Genomic DNA, 27,443 nt, shown 5'->3' with positions numbered 1-27,443 from the left:
ATGTTCATGTGGAGTTGTTGTGTATTAAATGTTGTTGTTGCCCCTGCAGGACATTAAGCATTGTACAAACATAACAAAGTCAAGAATCTAAAACTAAACCCTGACCCACAAAGTCATGTGTTCAGACATTACAGGCCAGTAAAACCTTTGTGAGATTTCTTCTCTTGTCTGGTTTTTGACCACAGTGTGCTGGAAAACTAGAACCCACAGATCAGGACACAAGTTTTATTAAACATATTTCCACAGCCAGCATGTTGAACTCTGACTCACATTAATGTTGAAAGTCAGAATAAAAACAGGAAGGTTTAACCTTCAGCTTCCAGATAATAATGGAGGCAGTTACATAATCTCTGCTTATATCAGGGTGACTCGTGTGTTGTGTGCTGAAAGAGGGGAACATTAAATACTTTATGATGAATTATGTTGTAACTACATGATGAGACTGGATGCAAATTGAGTGATAAGAAAATTAATTTCCATGAAAGCTGCAGAGAATGATCCACCATAAAAAAGGCTGTTTTGCATAAACGGTTCACCAATAAAAAAATAAACTGTTCAGATCAGATGTCCATGTTGCACTATTCAATACTCCATACCCACCAGACGACGTGGTGGAGGGAGCGTGGAGCTCCTTCTTTAACAGACTGCTGCAGGAGAAATTCTAAGTGCTCATTTATGCTGAAATAAATATGCAAACTTTGGCTTTCTGCCTTCATTACGTGCATATTTCAGTCAGTTTTCAGAGATGGACGAGTACCCAGATGCAGCAAACAGAGCTCCAGGTACTGTTGGGTAAAAGCTGAGGTGTGACCAGTGAAAGGAACAAAGAAGAAGAAGCTGCAACGTTCTGATGGCCTCACAGACCACCACCATCCTCTGTATTGTCTAATTACATTCAAAGTCAGCATAAATGAGGCTTTGTGGCTTTATGGCTCATTTATGATGACTTTTTGTACAGAAATAGCTAGCTCCACTTCAAGCATAGTCAGACATCACTGCCCACACGTGTCCTTCATGTTGACATGGTAGTTAGCCGGTACGTCCACCAGAGGGCAGCACAGAGTGAATCCCTGAGTTCTGACATCAGTTTCAGACGATAAACATGGTGACGGAGAACGAGATCATGATGCTGTACATTCTCAGAGACATAAAAAGATGCAGTGAAGTCATCGTACCATGTTTTCATTCCCACCTTCCACTCCGCCTGCAGCTGCGTATAAAACCATGAGGCTGTGACTGAAATGGATGCCTGGGGAGTTTTTTAAGATGAAGAAAACAGTAATCACTGACTCCAGCTTTTGATAAAGTGCTCCTTGTTTAATAGATAAGTCTTGCTAACCGTGTTCAGCTAAAAGCTCAGCATGATGCTGGTTAGCTCTGAAATGAGAGCTAACTGGAACTGGGATCATTTATGGGATCCTTCCAGACTTAATGTCACCAGATATGTTGGTACCCATCATAAAAGACGAAGCTGGTTAAAGAAAAAAGGAGGGTAATTATTGGCCTGTAGCCATGTCTATTACTTTAATCGAGGTTCTTGAAAGGACTATTTTAATTATGATGGAATATGATGGTGGCAGGTAAGTGACACTAATGCTGTAGGTGAAGTAGTTCCGGAGAGACGGCAGATTCAAACTAGACGCGCCCAAACATTTCTACTTTCATTCAATTGTATTTTGTGCCAGCCTAATCAAAACATTCTTTAAAGTAGGACTATAGTGTCTTTAAAAGGTTAACTCTGGAGCACAGCGGGGAGGATTTGGCCAGCCTGACAGATTTTATAGATCGTTGTTACGACAGAATCGTCATGGGGAAACCAAACAATACGTCCACCCCCTCCACCGCATCTAAGTCCAAGAGACAGCGAAATGAGGATTCACCTGGAGCTATTTCACCAACGGGGAACGACTCAACAGATGTTCTGATCTCTATAGATAAGAAACTCAGTAGTTTTGATGCGCGTTTGAGCCTGGTAGAAATTCTCCACAAGGAGTTCCAGGCGCTACGTGAATCATTAGAATTCAGCCAGAAGCAGGTGGAAAGTCTGGCTGCAGAAAATGCTGGTCTCAGAGAGACGGTAAAATCCCTCACTGAGGGCTTGACCAGTCTCTTGGAAGAAAATAAGAAGATGAAGGAAACGGTGATCTGCAGGCACGGAGCATGAGAGAGAACCTGGTATTTGCAGGGATTCCAGAGCAGACGGAGGAGGACCCCGAGACCACGGTGAAAAACTTCATCAAAACCCACCTGAAGCTCCCGGAGGAAACGATGAAAAACATCTCCTTTCACAGAGTCCATCGGCTCGGCGGGAGGAAACCCGGGTCCAGCAGACCAAGACCTTTTATAGCGAAGTTCGTCAGCTTCAAACAGAAGGAGCAGGTGAAGAACCAGGGCCGCGAACTGAAGGGGACCAACTTCGGAGTAAACGACCAATATCCGAGAGAGATTCTGGACCAACGGAGAGTCCTGTTTCCCATCAGGAGGAAATTCATCACGCAAGGTGCTCGCGCTGTCATCGCGGTGGATAAATTATTTATTAATGGACAGCTGTACCGCGACCCGGACATCACTCCGTGGCTCTACTGACTTGGTATGTGCTTTAATTTTCCTGTTTTCTCACTAGATCATGTTATATCCATAAAACTGCCATAAAAGATAATTTAGTTAACAGTAAATCCACTGCCCGTCTCCACTACACTGCTCTCAGCACAGATGAGTTTTTTAAATTACTTTTTTTCTTTGGCACTGTCGCTATTTTCACTCTTTACACTTCTTCTCTCCGACCCTTTAACGGTTAACGGTAACACTTGTCATTATATTATATACACATCAGCACTTTTCATGATTCACAGGAACACACACAGAACAGCACAAGCGCACATACATCTCTGTCACAACCAGCTGGCAGATACACATGCACGCAGAGAAGCAGTGGGATGCACGCACACACACTTCAGTAATATGCATATAGCCTCATCTCTGTAGTTGGTTCATGAACGAACTCACATTAGTCATTTGGAATGTGCGTGGAGCTGGCACAAGGGAAAAGAGGTTAAAAATTTTTAATCGTTTGTAAGAAATGAAAGCAGATATAATATTACTCCAAGAGACTCATTTATCAAACTCAACAATAGATCTTCTCTCAACAACCCAGTTTCCACACGTGTATTCAGCTTGTTATAATTCTAGGCAGAGAGGAGTAGCAACTCTTATTAATAGAAGGTTAAATTTTGACATAGATAATACAATCATAGATCCAGAAGGCAGATTTATAATAGTTACATTATCTATTAAAAATGTTAAGTTATGTATCGCAAATATATCTGGTCCAAATGTAGATGATCCCTCCTTCTTTCACTCCCTCTTCGCCTCACTCTATGGCAGTGTTTCTCAATCCTGAGGGGTATTGCACGAAACCAGAATAAAGAAATACAGGATAATTAAGCAAGCCCAGCTTGACCTAGCTTGCGCGGCCTATCCTGGCTTAATTGGTTGCACGTTTGCTCGTGGTGGTCATTGTCTCCGATGCAGACATAATAACCTCGCCGGCAGTTTTTTTCTTCAAGGCGCGCACGTAAGCCCTTTTGAAAATACGTCTATGACCGTTAATATATAATTAAAACCGTCGTTATGTTCGGCTAAGGCTCGCATATCACATAGATCGGCCTGAAATTGACTTAAAGGGTGAGAGACAAAAACTCTGTTTCTAGACAAATGGATTCTGGCCGGTTTATGGAGGGTGTAAGCATCCTGCTCTGCTAGGAAATCTCTGACTTTATCAACTTTAACTTTCTCCCCCGTTTCACCTTGCACCCCCCTCTGGAGTCTACCCGGATGGGCCGGGTTGTAATAGACTCTTTTCATGACCTTATTCTCAGCCATCCTGCCTTCCGCAAGCTCTAAAGTTTTACTGGGAAAAAGAGAAACGAGAACACTTCTTTATTGTGTTTTCTTTTATTTTTTCACTCAACAGCATATAAAAATAAGCATACATGTTTATTCAAGTAAAATATGAATAAGTGTTACTTTAAAGGAAATATCAACCCTCTCAGACAAACTTGTAGCGCTTATACACACATGGCGGTGTACAAACAACACCCTTTTTTTTATCTATTCTTTTTCATTTCCACTCACATCATAAAGAAAAAAAAGAAAAAGGAAAAGAAAAACTAAGCTTGGATAATCGCTAAAGCACGGTCTAAAATCACATCTTCTAAATGAGTGTGAATGACAGCGTGTAATCTCTGCAGTTCAGCCGCGGTATTTACAGGCAGATTGTGTTGTAAACGGAAACTCACTGCATCAACAAACAAGGCATAAAGGGTGAACAGATGAATAGGTTTTACATCACAGGAACATTTAACCCATTCTTTTACAATGTTTTCAAAAGTCTCAGACAAACTTGTAACGCTTATACACACAGCGCGATGTACAAACGACTCCCAGGATTTGTGAATAGCTTGAGTACGAACTTGGTGTAAAATGTTTTCCAGTTTCTGAGTTTCTATCTCAGTCGTAACAACCTCCACACCTCTTTGAGCTAAAACACTGTTTTTAATCACCTGCTCCAGAACCTCTATTAACCGATAGCTGATTATGCAGTTCTCAGAATACTTTGATAGTTTTCTCCAGTAATTCCCCCTTTTTTTTATCCTAAACCCTTAAAGATTAATTACCTCTCCAATACTCATTCACTATTAAAAGTTGCTCCATTTTAGCTACACCCTGCTCAACCAGTCTAACATCTGATACATATCCTCAAGTCTCCTCACTGATTTGAGCTCATGTAAAAGAGTCTCGGCTACGGTTTTGACTTTACCGTCTTCAGATTGGATGTTGCGCAGAATTAACAGACGTTGAATGGCTGGAATGAACCGAGGGGTGCAGAGACCTCTCATGAGACCGTGAAAGTTGTCACTGTAGTAGTCATCATCAAGCACGTCCAGACACTGGTGCTCTTTCTGACTGGGGTGGTTAATCTCACATCCGTAACAGTTGTCCTCCCTGAACTTACGGAGGACGCTAGTGAGTAGATGGAGAACCGCCGCCTTTACAGTGTTGATGAACGTGGATGACGCCCAGCCATCCGACTCGTCCTCCAGGCTCTCTACATCTCCCGCGGATGAGGAAGGAGAAGCGGGCAGCGATACAGCAGAACTGCACCATATAGGATCCTGAGGCCCTGTAGAGGACGCGTGCAGGGAACCCTCATACCCCTCATCCACGGCCAGCTCCAACATCACGGGTGGTGCTGGCTCGGGATCCTGAGCGTGTCCCTCAACCCTGCTTCCTGACAACAGCGAGGCTGAGCACTCCGTGTCCTGAGAGTGCACCAGGTCCACGGCTCCAGACAGCAGCGAGGGTGAGCAGTCGGAGTCCTGAGACGGGTCTAGCGACCCCAGGCTGTGAGCCCTGCGCTGGGGAGACTGAAGAGGCATTCTTGGACGGAGCAGGGATCCGATCAAAGAACTCGGTCAGACATCTCTGGCTGCGGGGTCGGACTGTATCACGCATCTTTCTCTCTTGCATCGTGGGTCCTTCCAGAATCTAGGTTAAAAGAAAATGTACTGCTGCAGCTTCTTTTATCACGCTAGGTGACTTTCTCACTCCCCCGGTAGAACCCGAGCCAATAAGAACGTGTCGTGTGGTAGGTGGGGTCGGAGGAACAGCCAATGGAAGAAGATGGAGGCGTAGTCCTCAAAAATCTCAGGCGTAGTTGGAAAACAGCCAATGGAGGAAGGAGGAGAAGGCGTGGTCTACAAAAATAAGTTTTTTTTCACCTATATGGCGTCTTTCCAGTTGCAACAGTCGCGGAAGAGGGTACTAATCTTGTCGCTATTTTCTTCTATTTTTTCAGTCCAGGCAGCGTGAGGCAGTGTCAACACCGTCTGGAAGACACCGCATTCTGAATTAAAGAACTCCCAAATAAAGTGCTCTTGATCCCATGGATCACTGAGACTCCGGAGGCTGGCTCGGAAAAACCAGCGGCCTGAGGTGGTGGTTTTTGACTGCCACACAGCGCTATAACGAGGCCTTCCTCCGCCGTCCCTCTCTGAATTGCTCGGGGAAAACCCTGGTCTAGACCACTTAGGAGGAGAGGCCGCTGTATGCTCGTATTCACCTGAGGAGCCTAGCTCAACCTCTCCACGCCACTGCGGGACCACTATCTTTAGCACTCCCCAGTCGCTGGAGGTCAGAGACGCTACATTCGGTAAAGTTCTGAAAGTTTCATTCCCATCCACCTGGTACATACAGAGTTCTCCCGTCTCATACTTGAACATGTACCCCCACCGGCCGCTCACTCCGTAGGGAGCTAGAGACCATTCGTCGCGCAGAGACACGGACGAAGGCATCTGGACCCGTTGGTAATGCACAACTCTCTTCACCGGAGCTCCGGGTATCGAGCGCGTCGATTCATAGATGGTTACAGCAGTCTCACTGATCACCGGAGGAGTACTCTCGACCCTGATGCACCTCGGTTACTCATCGCTGCTCGCGTCAGGAACCGCTTCACCTCCACTGACAGTCTTGGTTTCTCATCTTCTCTCCATTTTTTTCTCTCTCCGTACTTTGCTACTGTAAAAAAACAGCTTCTCTTCTTATTTTGACTGTTTTTCCCTGACATGCCCCGACATGCCCTCGCCGGACCGACCCACCTCATTGGCTTTAAAACCGTGGAAGAGGCGGGGATCCTGGCTGTGACGCAGGTTCCGGCTGATGGCGACATTTCCGGCTGATGACGACATTTCCGGCTGAGGAGGGACTTAAGGTCTCTAGCAGGGGGCGGGACTTCCGGTTAAGGAGGGACTTCTGGTGATGACGTGGCAGCTTCTGATTATTCGATACCACCTGTCAAATCAGTTTGACGAAAGGTGGCCCATATATCTCTCTTAGAATCACTGCTGGACTGAATGGGAACCAGAACCGGAGACATTTAGTTTTTAAGTGGTTTATTTCTCTAAACATGTAAAAGTCTGAGTTGCAGGCTTCACCATGAAAACATGTTTCTGTTGTTGCGCCATATAAACTAGTTTCCATCTGAGGAATCTTGCTTCTGGATGGTCCGACGTGAAGAGAAACGCCAAAAGAAAGGGGAGGTGACCTGTTTTCAGATACGTTGTGAACCTTTTTCCATGTTTTGTTAATTTGGCTGTTATTTGAAAGATGAATAAATGGCTCATTTTTCTGACCTTGTATGTTTTTAATGTGGCAGAATTGGTAGAAGAAACAGTTTGTTGTTAGATTTCATTTATTTCCTCAGAACTAATCGACTTATTTGTCTGATTCTGTGAAAGCAGCCTCTGCAGATGTCAGCAGTCTTCTCTGCTTAATTTGGAGTATTTTTATGTATAATTAATGAGCAAAGACACAAACATGACCTGTAAATAAAAATTAATGTTGCCTGGATTTTATGCTCAAAGGCGACAAATTTAGCCTCCTGATTTGCTGCAGTTTTCCATGTCATGTTTTCTTATTTCCGATGTGGTTTGTAACTTTTAGAAGTCAAACACCTGAGATGGTCTCCTGGGAATGAACCTTTAAACTAACTCACTCCAAAAGCAGCCGAGTTAGAGACACATGATCAAGCTAAATGTTCTAGTCCTCCGTTAAATCAACCTGTTCCAGCCACATGTTGGTAAACAGTTTACTGACCACCACCGCATTTCTACTTCACCCTGATGATCAAGACGAGAAATAATTGGTTAAAAGAAGCATTTCAGGGTTATGTGAAGAGCTTTATTTGCAGGAGCATTTTAAGCTTTATCTGAAGACACATGTTAGAGTCACGTTCTGCTGATGCTGTAAAGTCGTAAACACAAATAATATGCAGATGTTTGGAAGAAGAAAATACACAAAGTAAAAGTTTCATTTCACAGTCTGGAGTCTGAAATGTCATGTTTGATCAAAGACCAGAGCGCTCATAAATAACAAGTACCTTATCTGTTCATGGCTCTAATTATTGGTTATTTATGGGTTTCTACATCATATTTTTACTTTTAATCCACTTTATTTACCATTTCTACTTTCCCACTTTTAACCTTTTTGTTCCTTCGGTAAAAGGTTCAGGCAGAGCAAACTGGTCTCCTGTGGATTTATTGATAACTGATTGGTTGTGTTTGTTTCTCGTGTGGTGACCAATCACGTTTCAGGCCGACTTTAAGAAATCTGCCTTCTTATCACCTTGATGCCACTTCTGATCTGTATTATATTTCTTTTTATCTCATTCATTTATTTATTAGCTTTTATTCACTCCTGTTTGTGTATTTATTTATCATTATTAGATTATTTAATATTTAATTATACTTTTTCATTTTATCCCTGATTTTCTTTTAACTATATTTTGTTTTTACAGAATTGTGAATAAATTCAGGCATTATGGGGTTAACATACATAAACGGGTGGAAATACTAGATCTAGAAAATAAAAACAAGTGTACCAATAAATATAAAGTAAACAAAAGAAAAAAGATTTAGAATTTAGAAATCCATAAATAACCAAATACAAACAATTTGAATTGATTGGTATGTTTTTTAAATTTACTTATTCACCTCTTTATTCATTAATTACTATATTAACTCATTTATTTAGGCAGTTCTGGTCTTTACGACGCTGTAAATGGTGAGAACCTGCTTTCTGGTTGGTGACGCTGCTTTTAGGAAACGTTCCTCAGAGATTGTTGACCACCATGAAGCAGACGGCTGCCTCGGCCAGTCTGATGAAGTGGGAGCTGTGGTTTCTGGTCATTTATCTTCTCTGAGCTGCGTAAATCTGACGCTCACAGATGTGAACAGATGTTTTACAATCAGACAGCCATGATGTTAAAAATGGAAAAGCTTTTCCATCCAGATCAACATGATTCATGTTTCCATGGAAGGTTTGGATTCCTGTCTAGAGCTTTTCCTAGATATGGTTTTGTATTCCAGATATTCCCAGAGATGGAAGGGCTCTCCATTTTCCTCCATAGTTCTTCTCCAGGTTAGTCTCGGGTTGGACTGGAGGAAGTATATTTGAGTTACACCCCCTCCCTCCATCTGCTGACTCCCCAGTTTGTTCATTTCAAGCCAGTTCATGAAAACAAGTCAGATTTCTGTTTTCTGCTTTTTAAAACATTTCAGTTTAGTTTTTGGGGGTTTTGTTGTGATCAGAAACATCGCCATTGGAGAATTTTTCATCTCGCCAGCTTTCTTCTTGCAGTGATTTTAGACGTTTGTAAAATAGAAAATTAGACGGTAAATTGTGGAAAACATCAAACGTGAATCTTCTTGGCGGCGACTTCTCTGCCTCAACATGCTACAAGCGCTGCGAATTAAGCAAAAACATCGGAGAGATTAAACTGGAAATGAGTATGCTTCCCATGAGGGTCATCAGCTCCGAATCATCCATCCCATCGTTTTCCAGCTGTTCAGGGAATTGAACCGTCACAGGTGTCCACTCTCTCTGATCCACCTCTGACCCAGAAGTCATTCACTCTGACATGACACTCTTCTAGCAGACCATTCACTGACGCCTCTTCATCTCTGAAAACCAGCACCAAATGACCACATTCACCACCATCACTGGTCGAGCCTCTCAGTCCAACTTTTACAGCAGTCTGATTGGCTCCAGTGAAAGTCAGGAGGACTCTGTCTGATAAAAGCTGGCAGTCAAACAACGCTGATGACTCCAAGTCCAAGTACAGGACATCTGTGGCTTTGTCTTTAGCACAGTTATCAATGGTAGCTGAGCCGCGGTGGAAAGCCAACATGTAGACGTCGTTTCCTTCACCACCAACCAGGTAATCTCCACCTGTGGACACCAAGATGTCGTTACCATCTGAGCCTTGGAGAAGAGCGCTTTCATATCCGGACACCAAGATGTCAGAGTAGATGGTGCCGACCACAGTTTCCACGTCCTTCAACACGTCTCCCTCAGCGTCAGCAAAGCGTCCTTGTCCACTCAGCAGGTTAACATAAACCCCTTTACCCGTCTCATGATCTCCCCGGTACAGAACAGTGTCTCTGCCAGGACCTCCGTCCACCAGATCAGACCCTGGTCCAGGAATGAAGACGTCCCTGCCAGAGTCTCCAATCAGCGTGTCGTTTCCATCCTCACCATAGAGAGTGTCGTCTCCAGTCCCACCAATCAGGATGTCAGCTCCATGTCCTCCTATCAGTGTGTCGTCTCCTCCTCCTCCATCCAAAGCGTCATCCTTCCACCCACCAATCAGAGAGTTGTCCTCACTGTTCCCTGACATGTCATTGGACTGTGAGGGACATCCTTGGACTGTATGGACCTTTGATAGATTTCTCTGAGAGCTGAGGTCCAAACGACAGTCCACCTGAGACTGTTTCAGAGTCACTTTGAAAGCTTCCATCTGAAAGAGACGAACGTCTCCATCTGTGACTTTAAAAAGGACCCCGTCAGAGCTCTGAAACTGCAGGTGCTGATGTTTGTCTCCATTGTTGTAGCCGAGCAGATGTAGCTTCAACTCTTCCTCTTTGGTCTGGATCCTCACATTCAGATCTTCTGATGATGAGTCCACCATGATGAGAACGTTCCGGTGGATCGTTTGCATCCTCTCACCATTAGAGACATCATTAGACACTGAAACAGTGTTCTTCGTCATATTTCTGTTGTACTGTTGATTATCTGGAGATAACTCTGCTCTAAACTCAGCAGCTTCAGGGTTGATGTCCTCATTTCCAGCTCCATCCTGAAGGTCCAGTCCTGCCAGATCCTCTCCTTGTTTGGCAGATTTCCTGGTTCTTTTCCTGGAATTCTCTAAATAATTCATTGTCACAAAGTTGTCATCGTGGCCTCCCAGAGAGCCAGAAGCTGAAGGTACGTTTGTTGTAGTTAATGCTTTGAAATTGTTGTAATCTTCCTGAAACTGTGTAACATCTTCAAATATGTTATATGTTTGTATCAGAGTTACCATCTGATTTAGTACCTGTGAATCCTGGATTTTTATTTTTTCCTTCCATTCCTGGAATATTTTTAATTCCTTCTCTAAAACATCTTTGAGTTTCTCTAACTGTGTGTTTCGTGGGGTTGAGCTGGACTCGTCAGGTGCTGCCGAGCCTCTGAATCCTCGCAGGTTTTTATTAATCCAGCTTCCTCCTCGAGCCATCGGATGTTCATCAAATAACAGTTGCAAAGCTCCTTCATCATGATTATTAGACATATCCAGAGCCATAAGAGTCAGAGGAAATGTCCGGAAGTTTCTAGCAGATTCAGCAATGACTGATGCAGTAAAATACCAGGTTAGAAAGAGCTCCTCATTTATGGGTTTGCGTCTTCTCTCTCCAGTGAAAATACCCGTCACATAATAAGGATAATCACTCTGTCTTCTAATTTCATGTCGGATACTATTGTAGCTTTCTTTGCCTTCTTGGTTCTGACTTTCAATTAGGTTCATGATTTCTTGCATGTGACCCTCCCTTTCATTCTGATCAAGTCTTTTTCCAACTGGATAAACATACAGATGTTGTTGTTCAACAAGAAAAATCCAGTCATTGACCATCAGATATGTGGGCCTGTTTTCTCCATCCTTTCCGTAGTGACTGATTATTTTTCTGATTCGTGCTCCTGAATCAATCAAATAACAGTTTTGAAGGATTTGGAGCTTCTGGTTGCCATTTAACCAGTTTATATTATTACCATTTGTATCTAATATTACACACTCATTTTCTATGTTGGGGTTGATAGGGACTCTCTCTGGTGCTTGTTGGTCGGAGTGAAACATTCCCCAAGTCAGACCTTCAATTTCATTAAAGTCCTTTTTTATTTGCTCAACGTCACCAAATTTATTTTGATCCATTTTATTATAAACGTCTGGGGAAATAAATCTCTCTGGTTCCTGTGGCCACATTATTCTGTAGAGTTTACTTCTGTCCTCTGCTGGAGGTCCTGCTTGTCCTTTCTTTTTGGGAGGTTTTAGGAAGTTTGTTTCCTCGGTAAAAACCTGCTCTCCTCTACTTCCAGACTCGTGTCTTCGGATCATCTCTCCGTTCCTGTGGAGAGCTGCCACCACCTTCTTGCTGCCATCGTTGAGTCTCCACTGCGGTCCATCTGGAGAGACGTCCCGACTGATTATGTGTCCCGTCTGAGTGACCTGGATCACAGCGTTCCACAGGTGCAGCTCTGTCTCAATGCCGGCTCCTCTCAGCGTCTTCAGCAGACTTTCTATGAACCGTTGATCCGATCCCACCTCACAGGCCAACACTCTGGTTGTTCTGATTTTATTTCCCACCCTGGAGGTGCTCTGAATGATGCTGGACACATCTTCGTACGAGAACCCTGAAACTCTCATCTCTCCAGACTGGTCTCTGGCTCCGTGGCCCACCAGAACCAGCCTGCTGTTCTCTGACAGAGGTGTTGATTTACCTCCAATCAGTTTCACTTTTTGCTTGTCATCCAGAACATAGACGGAACTCACTGCTGGATGCTTCTCATAAAGAAAAGATGCAGCTTTTCTGACCACTTCATCATCCTGTAACATGATTATCTGCTGGTGGTCGTACTGGGTGCTGGGATCCACTTCTCTTTGAGGAACTCTGTACGTGGAGACTGAGTCCGGCTGACCCATCACCTGGTAAATCTGGTGATTCTCCTGGTTGGTTTCTAAGACTGCTTTCAGTCCCCGGACCATAAAAACTCTCATGAAGTTATGTTGGAACTCTGTGGTCGTGTTTCCATCAAGAGAGAAAACTCCTGCTGCTTCCAGAGATGTTTTCAGCATCAGATTAGCAAGTGATGAAGCAGAAAGACCAGAAACAGTTTGTCCGTCCTCTGAAACGCTTCCAAATATTTTCACTACAGAGCTGCTGCCTACTTCTGGTACACAGGATTCATTGTACAAACATTCCTCGCTGACTATTTCAGAGTAACGAGGATCCATGAAGTATTCCTGGTGGACTCTGTCACTCGCTGACTTGTCTTTGTTAGTCATTATCAGAAGTTTCTGGCTGTAGCTGTGTGAGATCTCTGAAGCTGTTAGCAACCAGTCGTCTGTCTTCTGTTTCTCAGTAAGTGCCAACAGGACGTCAAGATCCTGAAAAATAAAATAAAGCAAAGACTTGGATGAAGCAGGGATGTGTGTTCGATGAGGGAACCATTATTACAGGAAAACAGTTGTAGGAAGTCTGAATCTTCTCTGGTCTGTTTATGAGTTTTTTTTAGAAACCTTTAATACCGTCTATAAAACAGTAAAGAAATGATGTATCTATCACCCCTTAATCCAACTTCTGGACTCATCTTTTACAGTTCATACAGTATAAACTCACGTAATTTACTTCACAGCAGAGAGGACATTTAAAATGTGGTTCACATCATAAACCTCTTCACACCACACCACACTGATGTCCATCACACCACCTGGCTCTGCAGACCTGGTCAAAAACCCGGGAAGAGGTCATTGCATCACCATCTGTGATTTTGCCCCATCCCTCTAACCCTGTCTCCCTGCATACGAGCTAGCTTACCAGCTACCAACAAACTTACTTTCTGATCATTATATAAATAATCATATTTAATTATATTTATATATAACCACACCAGACTCAAATTAAATGGATTAAACAACTTTTGAAGTTCTGTATAATGACTCATTAATTTGAGTCAGGTGTTGGAGCAGGGAAACACTGAAAACCGGTAGGACTGCAACCCCCATCAGACAGACTTGAGTAGCTCTGATACACATCTATATTATCATATATATGAAAATTTATCTTTATAGAACTGTTATTAAATTAAGAAAAAAAGAACGGGAAAATAGATATAAAACAACTTTAAAAACAAGTTAACATAAATAATAAGATCTAGTAAAAAAACTATATATTATAGGAATATGTTAAATGAGAATAAGAATGAAATAAAAGGTGTCTGGGATATTAAACAAGCTAAGACAAGGTGGGACAAAGAAAGTGGGCATATGGTCAGGTGAAACCTGATCCATGTAAAGGAAAGAATGAATGGGGCCATGTATGGTGAGATTTTGAGTGAAAACCTCCTTCCATCAGCAAGGGCGTTGAAGATGAAACGTGGCTGGGTCTTTCAGCATGACAATGACCCCAAACACACCGCCCAGGCAACGAAGGAGCGGCTTCGTAAGAAACATTTCAAGGGGTGGCCTAGCTGGTCTCCAGATCTCAACCCCATAGAAAATCTTTGGAGGGAGTTATAAGTCCGTGTTTCTCAGCGACAGCCCCAAAACATGGTTGTTCTAGAGGAGATCTGCATGGAGGAACGGGCCAAAATACCAGCGACAGTGTGTGGAAACCTGCCAGAAAACGTCTGACCTCTGTCATTGCCAACAAAGGCTATATAACAAAGTATTGAGATGAACTTTTGTTGTTGACCAAATATTTATTTTTCACCATAATTCGCAAATTAATTAAAATCAGACAATGTGATTTTCTGGATTTTTTCCCTCTTTTAGTCTCTCATAGTTGAGGTAAACTTCTGATGAAAATTACAGGCCTCTCATCTTTTTAAGTGGGAGAACTTGCACAGTTGGTGGCTGATTAAATACATTTTTGCCCCACTGATATACACTGCTCACAAAAGATAAAGGAAACACTAAAATAACATCCTAGATGTGAATGAATGAAACATTCTTATTAAACACTTCGTTCTTCACATAGTTGAATGTGCCGACAACAAAATCACACAAAAATCACCAATGGAAATTTGTTAACCCATGGAGGTCTGGATTTGGAGTCACACTCCAAAATAAAGTGGAAAAACTACAGGCTGATCCAGCTTTGATGTAATGTTCTTAAAACAAGTCAGAATGAGGCTCAGTAATGTGTGTGGCCTCCACGTGCCTGCAGGACCTCCCTACAATGGCTGGCCATGCTCCTGATGAGGTGGCGGATGGTCTCCTGAGGGGTCTCCTCCCAGACCTGGACTAAAGCATCCGCCAACTCCTGGACAGTCTGTGGTCAACGTGGCGTTGGTGGATGGAGACACGATGTCCCAGATGTGCTCAGCTGGATTCAGGTCTTGGGGAACGGGCGGCCAGTCCATAGCATCAATGCTTCGTCTGGCAGGAACTGCTGACACACTCCAGCTACATGAGGTCTAGCATTGTCTTGCATTAGGAGGAACCCAGGACCAACCGCACCAGCATGTGGTCTCACAAGGGGTCTGAGGATCTCATCTCGGTACCTGATGGCAGTCAGGCTACCTCTGGCGAGCACATGGAGGGCTGTGCGGCCCCCCCAAAGAAATGCCACCCCCCACCATTACTGACCCACTGCCAAACCGGTCATGCTGGAGGACGTTCAGGCAGCAGAACGTTCTCCACGACGTTTCCAGACTCTAACACGTCTGTCTCATGTGCTCAGTGTGAACCTGCTTTCATCTGTGAAGAACACAGTGGTGAAGTTACCAATCTTGGTGTTTTCTCTGGTAAACGCCAAACGTCCTGCACGGTGTTGGTCTGTAAACACAACCCCCACCTGTGGACGTCGGCCCTCATGCCTCCCTCATGGAGTCTGTTTCTGACTGTTTGAGCTACACATGCACATCTGTAGCCTGCTGGAGGTCATGTTGCAGGGCTCTGGCAGTGCTCCTCCTGTTTCCTCCTTGTACAAAGGTGGAGGTAGCGTCCTGCTGCTGGGCTGTTGTCCTCCTACGGCCTCCTCCACGTCTCCTGATGGACTGGCCTGTCTCCTGGTAGCACCTCCATGCTCTGGACACGACGCTGACAGACACAGCAAACCTTCTGGCCACAGCTCGCATTGATGAGCCATCCTGGATGAGCTGAACTACCTGAGCCACTTGTTTGGGTTGTAGACTCCGTCTCATGCTACCACTAGAGTGAAAGCACCGCCAGCATTCAAAAGTCACCAAAACATCAGCCAGAAAGCAGAACTGAGAAGTGGTCTGTGGTCACCACCTGCAGAACCTCCTTTATTGGGGGTGTGTTGCTAATTGCCTATTATTTCCACCTGTTGTCTGTTCCATTTACACAACAGCATGTGGAACTGATGGTCAGTCAGCGTTGCTTCCTAAGTGGACAGTTTAATTTGACACAAGTGTGACTGACTTGGAGTTACACTGTGTTGTTTAAGTGTTTCCTTTATTTTTTTGAGCAGTGTATATATTACAGCCTTTCTCAAAGTTTGGTCCCCGGTTCACTATTGGTCCGCACAAAAAAAAAAAACAAACAAACTACAAAATACAAAGGCAGAGGCTTCATACAAGGTGTCCTTCTTGATCGCCAAAGCAGGAAAACCTCATTCAGTAGGTGAGAATTTAGTTAAACCAGCTGCAAAGCTGGCGGTCAACATATTCTTTGGGGGAAAATATATATATATATATATATATATATATATATATATATATATATATATATATATATATATATATATATATATATATATATATATATATATGGAACTTCAGACCACAAGTGTTAAAACACGAAGCTGATTACCATGCATAGAGGATTCCACTGAGGACTAGTGAGCATCAGAGCCACTATCCAAGATGAAACATCTAAGTTCTATAGATACACCAGGAAGATGGCCCCAAGGGATGAAGCACTGAGTGAGTGTCTCAGGCAATGGAACCTGGAGGAGAATGAAAAGGAGGAGCCATCATGGAGGACAAACCCCTGCATGGGATGAACCACCACAAAAAGCTGAAGTGGCAGATATGAACAAGTCCTGCCAATAACTAGAAAGGACTGGACAGAAGGACGGCACAGAGGCGCTAATCATGGCAGCACAGCAGCGAGTCTAGAGTACCAGGGCAATCGAGGCCTAGATCTACCACACTAAGCAGGACGCCAGCTGCAGGTTGTGTAAAGAGGCCTCTGAAACAATCCAGCACCTCATAGCAAGGTGATAGATACTGGCAGGCAAAGAATACATGGATATATTAACCAAGTAGCCGGCACAGCGTACAGAAACATCTGTGCAGAATATAGACTGGAGACCCCTAGGTCACATTCAGAATCAAGGAGGTGGGGAATGAGAAAGCGAAGATCCTGTGGGACTTCCAGACACAAACCAACAAAATAGTGGTGGCCAACCAACCGGACATAGTGATGGATGTAGCCATCCCCATCGATGGAAATATCAAGAAAAAGGAACACGAGAACCTGGAGAAAAATGAAGGACTGAAGGACTGACAGAGGACCCGAGCTTGAGATGTACAGTCACACAGCCTACCCAGTGGAGATGGAGGGCTGGGTGAGGGAAGGGTTTTCTAATTCATACTAATACATAGTAATATATATATATATATATATATACACTACCGTTCCCAACACAGTTTGGGGTCACTTTGTCATGGGATTCAATAGGGAAGTGACCCCAAACTTTTGAACGGTAGTGTATATAGTATAATGAAAATGCAGTTTTGTATAGTATCATATAGTATATTACGTTACATCAATAATTACAATAACTAATAAAGTTTTCCTTGAAGCTCACCAACCTGTTCCTTCTTTGTGACACAAGCTGTGAAGTTTCCACTCTCCTGAAATCCACGCAGCAAACTCATCGGGCTCTGGTCAACGTTCAACCTGATGGAAATTTAATCTGTTAATATCAGTTAAATCAACTGAATGATTTTTAGTTTGTTAGAGGTTGAACATCAGGAAGCAGTCTTTATCTTCGTCACTGACACATTAAAACATGAATTATCATGATGTTAAACTTCGGTTTCTCCCTGATGTTGTTTATGGCTGATGATGTAAGACAGCCTGTGTCATCCCACTTCCTGCTGGATCGAGACAAACAATTGCATTAAAATATATTTCTAACACTAAAATGTTTCACCTTATAACAAAATGACATGGAGAAAACATGTAACACATGTAATGGAAAATTTTATACACATGCACTTTGCATTGTTACAAAACCTTGTCTTGTGTTTTACTGAGGAAGGAGGATGACTTGTACCCAGATAAGAATTGAGTGAGCTCTCCACTTCCCCTTCCAATCTTCTAACATTCCTTTGAAACAGAGTACTAATGATTTACCTTGATGTGATCAGCTCATGCTGGCCTTTATAAACCAAACCCAAATCCATCTGTTCAGACTCGTGCAGCCAAAACGTCTTTGACTGTGGGATTCTCATTGCTGATCAGCTCTTAATTAAATACTTTGTTTGATTCTCACTTAGTGTGTGATCTTTGATAAATAAAATTCCACTACACACACACACATCTGGACAGGATCTGGACTCGTGTTACAGAATTAGACTAACTGGACAGAAGATTCTGGTCAAGCTCTCAGAAGGCTTTTGGAGGTAGGAGACAATGTCTGAGCTGGGTTGCAGCATCTGTGGTGGATGTGGTCTTTTCTCAGGGCCAAAACTACATTTTTCTATCTTTAACAAGTAAATATGAAATCCAAAGCTGGAAGTTCTGTTCTGTCAGTGTCTATCTTCTCCACTGGTAGGCAAGGCAAGGCAGTTTATTTGTATTACACATTTCATGTACAGGACAATTCAAAGTGCTTTACATAAAACAAAGACATTACCGATATTTAGAAATAGTAAAAGGCATCAACACATAATCACAATAAAATAATAAATTACATTAAAATGATTAAAAGCAAAATAAGTTAAAAAAGTTAACATGCAGATTTCATGCATAGGCGCATGCGAAAAGAAATGTTTTTAACCTGGATTTAAAAATGTCTACATTTGGGGAAAGTTTAATCTCCACTGGTAGTTTGTTCCACTTGTTTGCAGCATAACAGCTAAATGCTGCTTCTCCATGTTTAGTCTGGACTCTGGTCTAGACTAATTGACCAGAGTCTTTGGATCTAAGAGCTCTGCTAGGTTTATATTCTCTGAACATATCACACATGTATTCTGGTCCTAAACCATTTTGGGATTTGTAAGCAAGGAGAAGGGTTTTAAATCTATTCTGTGACTGACTGGAAGCCAGTGTAAAGATTTTAAAACTGGTGTGATGTGTTCAGATCTCTTAGTCCTGGTTAAAACTCTAGCAGCAGTGTTTTGTATGAGCTGCAGATGTTTAATGCTCTTTTTAGGAAGTCCTGTTAAAAGACCATTACAGTAATCCAGCCTACTGGAGATGAATGCATGGAGGAGTTTCTCTTGGTCTTTCTGGGAGACTAAACTTTTAATTCTGTTGATGTTTCTGAGCTGGTAAAAAGCTTCTTAGTGAAGCTTTGATGTGGCTGCTGAAAGTCAGATCTGAGTCTATCAACACTCCAAGGTTACGAACTTGGTTGGTGATTTTAAGAGCCCGAGTCTCCAGGTGTTTACCAATGCTGACCTTCTTCTCTTTGCTACCAAACAGAATAATCTCAGTTTTATCTTCATTTAATTGTAGTAAATTCTCCTTCATTCAGGTGTTTATTTGCTCCAGACACTGACACATTAAGTCTATTGGACTGCAGTCATCTGATGACAGAGACACATAAAGTTGTGTATCATCTGCATAAGTGTGATAACTAATGCTATAGTTCTGTAATATTTAACACAAAGGGAGCAGATACAAGTTGAACAGAAGAGGTCCAAGGACTGACCCCTGGGGGACTCCACAAGTCATGGCCACTCGCTCAGATTCATAGCTGCTGATTGAAACTAAATAACTCCGGCCTTCTAAACAGGACCTGAACCAGTTAAAAACCGCTCCAGAAAGTCCAACCCAGTTTTTCAGCCTGTTCAACAGGATTCTGTGATCTACAGTCATGAAGCAGGTGAAATACAACTTTCTCAATAATCTTGGAAATAAAAGCGGTTAGAGACATGTGAATGTTAAAATCCCCAGTTAAGATGAAATAAATAAATAAAATCAGTAGAGATAACCGACAATAATTCAAAAAATTCATCAATAAAATTTACACTGTGTCCTGGACGTCTGTAGATGATTAGAAATAGGATTTTAGGAACGCCCCTTAAAATAAAACTAAGATATTCAAAAGAAGTAAAATCACCCAATGAAATCTCTTTACACTGGAATGAATCTTTAAATAAGACAGCTTCTCCTCCCCCTTTCCTCCTGTTACATAGTGGTACATAGTTTATTTTATTTTTGGTTTTCTATTCAGAGACGAAACCGTTTCTTTTTCCTTTCTGACAGAGATCTCTTTGGTCCCAGATCTTTTCCTGTGCTCTGCTCTCTTTGCAGAGTTTAGTGATTTATGTAGTTTTTGTTTAATTTTTTTGATGCAGTAAATGTTTTTAGGAGATTGGTAAATTCTATTTATTTCCTGCTCTTGGGCTCAAATTTCTTTTTTCAGTTTTTTTTCATTTATGCAAAAACATAAGACAAACAAAGAATACAAACAAAGATAGAATGACCAAAATAAAATAAAATAAAATAAAACTTTAGACAGTTAAAATGTGTTGTAGAGCTCTGGGTCGCCCCCAGTCCCAGCTTGGAGAGAGCTCACCCAGAGCCCATGCTCCCCCAGAAACCCTCCCCAGACCAGTTCATCAGAGAGTTGGCATTCAGTTTATCACACAGCGCTCAGGGTCCACACATCCAGATCCCACGAGCTAAGAGCGTATCGTTAAACAGCTCTCATGCTTTTATTAGTGAGCTTCAAATCTAGTTTTACATAAATGTTTACTTGAATGAGTGACGTGAGTGAAGCGTCTCAGTTTCAACATCTGATATGTTATCTATGTTTTACTGGGAATAAAATGTTGGGTGATGAGATGTGGAAATGATGGTTTTCTGTTTTCTATACAGACTAAACAGGTAAAATGACTCAGACTCAGTAGGAATCAGGAAACTTTCTATAAACTGAACTGCCTGTAACTGGAATATTACCCCAGCAGTAAAATGTGAATGTCCAGACGAAGTCATAGCCAGTCAGCAGATGTGAGTGAGTCCGTAATCTTACAGCAGTTTAAAGTCAGAGCTGATTTACCTGTTTGTGTCTGCAGAGTGAAACAGTTGTCCAGGCGGTCTTTGGAGGCGATGCAGTGCAGCAACATCAGGCTCGACCTTCTCCCTCAGATCCTCCTTCATCTCTGCAACGTTCAGACAGTGTAAAGTTCATCCACAATGAACCCATACCCCCCCAACACACACACACACACACACACGCACACGCACACACACACACACACACACACACACACGCACACACACACACACACACACACAGAATTGTGGATATTTGATGTTATTTTACAGACTGGTAAAGGAGTTTTCTGGGACATTTATTCGGGTGGGTGAACAAGTCAGACCTGGTGGAAGTTACCAATGATCTTCTCATGGCCTCAGATACAGGACTCCTGTCTGGACCTGTTAGATCCTGGTGCTGCGTTCGACACCACAGATCACAACTTTCTGTTACACGTGTTATTGGGATTAAAGGAACTGCATTAGGCCGGCTAAAGTCATGTTTATTTGATAGAACTCAGTTTGTTAATGTAAACGATGAGTCTTCCTCACACACCAGAGTGAGTCATGGAGTTCTTCAGGGTTCTGTACTTGGACTGATACTTTTCCTTTAGCACATGTTTCCTTGGGTAACATAATTAGACAGCATGGTATAAACTTTAATTGCTATGTGGATGAAATTCAGGTTTTATGTCTCCATTGGATCTTAATGATCTCAGAGTTCCAGATTTGTCCCAACAGAGCACTTTGTTCTCAGACTGCATCTTTACTTCTGGTTCCTAGAGGGTCTAAAAGCAGAATGGGAGGCAGAACATTTAGTTACCAGAGCCCTCTCTGTGGAACCAGCTCCCAGTTTGGTTTCAGGATGCAGACATCCTCTCTTTCTATTTAAGACCAGGCTTAAAGCCTTCCTTTCTGAAAAATCCTAGGTGTGGTTGGCAATCCCGTAAGTAATATGAAGTCATTTTATTGTCCCTAATGGGAAACTTTGTTTACTCAGTCATGCCCCCATAGGCCTGGACTGCTGAGGGACGTGTCACGATGCACTGAGCTCTTCCTTCCTTTTCATCTCTGCAGAGTCACGTGACTGACGGACTCATCATCAGTCATACTGTTGTGTAACAAACGTGTACAAGATTACACCTTTTATGTTATGTTTCTTTAATCCTGCAAGTAAGGAAGAGGAACCAGTTGTGTAAGAATTACAGTTAAAGATGTCTTTCTGATAGAAGGGAGTTCTGTGAGAGTGATGCAGGTTAACAACATCCTGATTTTCTCTCCACATTTTAGACATTATCCGACAAATTTATTAAATGTTTAATAGTTCATCAAAGAGGCGTTTCTTCAGACACAGTGAAAAAATACCCTGTTGAAATAAACCCAGAACATGTCAGGAACCAGGTCCCTGACAAAAGCCAGTCACCACCTGGATGTCTCCAAGTAACACATCCTTTTACTCAAACTGATGCATCTTCTCTTTTCTGTTGAAGACACACAGCAGTCGGGAAAAGACGGCAAAACAGAGAACCATTCTTCCTTCTTAACACAGAGGAACCATATCTGACAGTTTGCAATATTTATGATCTCATGAACGTCTTCAGCTGAGTGAAAACTCATCAACTGTCAGGTGACGAGCTTTCACCGTGAGCGGTAGAATGTGCTGTACGTTAGAAAGATAAACGATTCCAACGTTAGATGGACGTAATTCTTACACAATCTTCCTTTAAGATAAAAAGAGTTTAATACCAAACTGTCCGCTGAGGCCAAGGAGGCTGAAGAGGATCAGGATCTGCAGAGTTCTCCATCTCCTCAGTCCTGCCATCATGCTGCAAAAACACAATATACAATTAGTAGTAATGGAACAAGACGTAACTAAGATATTTAAAAATATCAACTTTAACCAGTGTTGTTAGTTTTCTGATAAAAATGGGGATTATATTAAACCACAGAGGTGAGGGTCGTAATGACCGCTGACAGGTCCGTTTCTGTGTAGGGGGATGAAGAAAGAAAAGGCTCCTTTATCTTGATCTGTAACATTCATTTTTATCCTAAATCTAAATAAAACAAAGTGTAAAGCTTCTCTGCAGAGTGAAGGATGCAAAAAGCAAAATAAATGATATCATCATAAATATCAACGGCATCCTGGATGGTTCAGCTGGTTGAGCTACGCTGGTTATAAATGTCAAAATTAAGGTATGTCAAGGACTTTATGAGGCTGGCAGTCCTCATCATAGTAGACCCAGATTCCCCAACCATGACCCCGTACTGCATGTCTTCTTGTTTATAAAACCAGACAAAATAAGATAAGACAAGACAAGACAAGACAAGACAAGACAAGACAAGACAAGACAAGATAAGATAAGATTAAATAAAATCTATATAGAAGTCTATCTAACAGCATATATACAGAATGAGTTTACATTATTGCTCGTCTGTGTGTGTTATTAGTTCTCGTTGTGGCTACTGGCAGCAGATTGTAGAGTCTGACAGCAGCAGGAAGGAAGGACCTGCCGTATCTCTCCTTCACACAGCGGGTGAAGCAGCCTGTCCCTGAAGGAGCTGCTCAGTGTTGTTAAAAAGTCCTGCATGGGGTGGGACGTTTTCTCCATCAGAGACGAAAGCTTAAGATTGTCCTCTCCGGTCTACCTCTGTGATTTCCAACTTGTCTCTCAGAAGTGAGGCTGTATGGTTTGAAGACACTGGAGAAATAAAAAAACATGATTCTCACAGTGCTGCCAGCCTTCTCCAGGTGAGAGAGGGATCTCTGTAGGAGGTAGATGAACACATCATCCACCCCAACACCAGGCTGGTAGTTGAACTGTAGCAGGTCCATATATGGGCTCACCAGAGGCCAGAGATGGACAAGAACCAGCCTCTCCAAGGTCTTCATCAGACGGGATGTCAGTGCAACCGGCCTGTAGCTGTTGGGGTCCTTTGGGTTTGGGGTCTTTGGAACCGGTACCACGCAGGATGTTTTCCACAGCGGTGGAACCAGTTTCAGGCTCTGGTTGAACATGTGACACACTATCCCACACAGCTGGCTGGTCTGCACAGGTCTTCAGAAGCCCGAGCTGATTCCATCTGGACCTGCAGCCTTCCTTGTCTTGATCCTTCTGAACTCTTCCCTCACCTGGTTTGTTGTGAGGGACAGGCTGGGCAGGAGGTTGTAGGAGGAGGGGCGGCACGCTGGACAGGAAGTGTAGGAGATGTGCAGGGTGGCTGTGGACTGAGGTTTGTGGTGAGGGCGGCCTGGACAGGTGGAGGAGCAGATGGCAGATTGGGAGTTGGGTTCCTTGTGGCCAGAGATGGTTTTAAGGCCCCTCCAGATTCCACTGATATTGTTCCCACTATGAAATAAACAACTCTAAAACTTTAAACTTTTAAATGAATAAATTACTGGCAAACTGGAGGATTGAATCAAAGATCCAGTCCGTTGGTTTCCTTAGCTAGGTCATTATTTTATGAACGGGTTAATATGAACAGTTATTTTGGATGGTACTGATGCAGGTTTGTTTTAATTGGATCACAGTGGATTGGATTAAATTGATTATGTCTGTGAAGTGACTTGAGATGAATTAGTGCTGTATAAAAAAAGCTGAAATTATACTCTGTCAAATATCAGATCCTGATGTCCTGAAAAATTCAAATAAATAAATTTAGAGCAAACTATTCAAAACAAATACATATCTAATCAGTTTGATTGATTAACCCTTATGCCTTGTTAAAAAGTCATATTATGTATTTTATATTTAAAATGCAAAAAAATATCAAAGTTTTTTTTAAAAACATTTTTTCATTAAAAGGTTCACTTTTAATTGATAATGAGTGAATAAAAATAAACTAAAATGTCTGTGATGGACTGGTGACCTGTCCAGGTGCACCCTGCTTCTCACCTGCTACATGCTGGGTTAGGCTCCAGCTTCTCTGTGACCCCTGATGGACCAAGCTCACTTTTTTTCATCATACATTGGTTATTTTAAAAACACTGTAATTCAACATTTTAAACACAAAGTTGACTTTGACAATCATCACCAGCCTGTCCATCTGATTACCACTGAAAAGATTGATTTTGTAGCATTTTAATGTTTTTATAATGTCAGATTAAAGAAAAAAAAGTTATGTTCAACATTTGTAGTCTGGACTTTAAACTACAATAAAATGATGAAAATGTAATATTTTTACCATTTTTTTATTTCTTTTAATAAAAGGATTCTCTTTAATTTGGTATCATGATTGAATGAATATGAATTAAGATTTAACCTTTAAGATGCCGGCTTTGATCATGTCCCGCTAAAGGTTTTTTTTTTTTTTAAAGCACACTATGAATCAGTATTCGTAAACAAATTTGCTCTGGGTGTTTTAACGGTCTGCCACATCTGGGTGAGATGATGTGGTGTTTTTGCTTTTTTATTTCACTCTGGCCGTCCTGGTTAGCCGGTTCTTGGCGGGGTCAGTGGCTGCTGTACCCTGTGACCGAGGGGGAGGCTCTGGCTGGGGCTTTCCTCTGCCGCCCTCTGGGTGGGTTCGGGGGACGTCTTCATGGTGGAGTGGCTCCAGGATGCTGCTGATGGCCCGGGTCTCTGGGCCGCCCTAGTCTGCCTCTAGCCTCCGTAGAGACGTGGTCCCATCTGCAGGATCACACTCATCTCTGATCCTTCCTCCTTCCTCATCCTCTGCATGCTGAAAGTCACTAAGGTGTCCAGTGGGTTTATACACTAAGAGATGCTTTGGTTCAGGTGTGTGTGTTTCTGGTACTTTGGTTGTTGTTGTCTTGGTTATTTTTAGGAACTCCTGATGATTGTCTGCTTAGTTTACCTGTAAAAGCTGTAGGAAATTCTCTGCTGTGTTTCTGTACAGGTGTAGCAGCTGCTTGTCTGCTGTTAGGTTGAATTAAAGCTCGTTGCTTCTATCTGCTGGATCTTTATCTCCTCTTCCTTTATTTTACTTTCTTTTTACTTCTCTTTATTATTCTAATTTTTTTCTGTCCCCTCCAGTCAGGTCCAGCAAGATTACATAAATTCCATTATTCAAAATAAATAAAAGATATAAAAAATAAAAATGAAATAAATCAGATTATCAGGAGGAGCCTTATACCCATAAAGCTCCTCTTGGTAAAGCAAACTTGTTCAGTACAACACAGCAGCCAGACCATCATTCTGCCACCACCGTGCTGGACAGGACAAGAAAAAAAGTCTAACTGATTTATGCATTTCGTCTGGTTTACCACTCACTGCTCAACATAACACAAACCAGAATAAAATGACCAGATTTTGAGATTTCTGTCAAATGTCAGGATTACAGGTCACCGTGACGACGAATAAATAAATAAAACTGTAAGTATGCTCTAATATAGATAATATGGTCTGATGCTGACATGTTCATGATAAAATAGAGTGTGTGTGAATGTGTGTGTGTGGCCATGTTTGTACATGTCAGTAGATCATTGGGCTGGAAATCGGTACCCCCTTTACTTCTCTCTGGTCATACACACTGACCCACATGCACACCCACAAAATACACAAACACAGTCTCACATACACACACACACACACGTAGTACACACACACATGCACACACTCTTATTTTATCACGAACTAGAAGGCAAGAGTCATTACTATATCAATAAACTTACTATATATGAAACCAGAAAACAAAAACACAAAGAAAGAAAAAAACTAATAAAAATGACATCATTAAAAAAAATGTGCAAATAATTAAAATATTCAGAGTTTTAAACGTTAGTAAAGACCAGTGAGAAGAAATCTGTTTTTGGCTTTTATCAGACTCACCTGAAAGCTCAGCAGGGGTGGAACTGAGACGACGATGATGATAATGAAGGTTTCTGTAGAATAAAGGAGTTTTATATCAGTTCAGTGTAATACCTGAGTCATCCTGGAAAGGAGGAGTTTATGTAAAGACCCGCCTGAAAACTGTGTTTGAGGCAGTTTTAGAAATTTGATCCTGGTAAATAAAAAGATGATGGAAGTAGACGGTAAAAATAAAACTTCTTGGATTTACAGCGTTAACACCACTTATTCTCAGTATGTTGCACTTATAACACGCTACCTACACAGACAGGTTTACTCACCAGCAGCTACGTCTTCATACTCGCTGCTGTGTTTGTGTTTTTTACAGTTTGTCTTCCTGCAGGTGCTCTCAATGATTGTCTGCTGTACTGGATGTTTTCTGTTCTCTGCTTAGGTTTGGTTGTATAGTCGGTTGTGTCTTTTTCTCCTGTTCTCTCACTTTTCTTACCATGTTTTTAAGGGTTGGGTCTTCAGCAGATAAAGGGTTAAGTGTGCAGCTTTAAGTTTACGGCAGAAATGCAGATTTATCTTTAATTTCTCACACCGTCGTTCAGCCACTTCCAGCATCAGAGTTTGAGAAGAAAGTCGATTTTCTGTGTTTTCTGATGTGAAGATTTACTGTTTAACAACAACTTCCTGTTTTCTGGTGAAACATCAAATTTCGCAGGTTTGATAACAGTTTTCTCAATCGGCCTCATCATGGTTTGAAATCATTTTCTTACCACATCTGAGGAGGAAACAGCTACACAGAAACCGGAGTTGATCAATAACTAACAAAGAAACAAAGATAAGCTTTTCTGCAGACA

General features: G+C 42.2%; 1 protein-coding gene across 1 annotated transcript; it reads right to left on the bottom strand.

The window, feature by feature from the left end:
* Window positions 1-9,403: 9,403 nt before the first annotated feature.
* Window positions 9,404-26,648, bottom strand: LOC121649048. The gene is made up of 6 exons (XM_041999577.1): window positions 26,620-26,648; window positions 22,577-22,656; window positions 20,853-20,955; window positions 17,431-17,518; window positions 12,802-13,057; window positions 9,404-12,759 (listed from the first exon to the last, which is right to left on the bottom strand). The coding sequence occupies exons 2-6, from the start codon at window positions 22,653-22,655 to the stop codon at window positions 9,404-9,406; spliced, it is 3,882 nt and encodes a 1,293-aa protein (XP_041855511.1). The 5' UTR covers window position 22,656; window positions 26,620-26,648.
* Window positions 26,649-27,443: the final 795 nt, after the last annotated feature.

This window comes from Melanotaenia boesemani, chromosome 11 (assembly GCF_017639745.1).
Source record: "Melanotaenia boesemani isolate fMelBoe1 chromosome 11, fMelBoe1.pri, whole genome shotgun sequence".
Taxonomy (NCBI): Eukaryota; Metazoa; Chordata; class Actinopteri; order Atheriniformes; family Melanotaeniidae; genus Melanotaenia; species Melanotaenia boesemani.
This window is presented reverse-complemented; position numbering and strand designations above follow the sequence as displayed.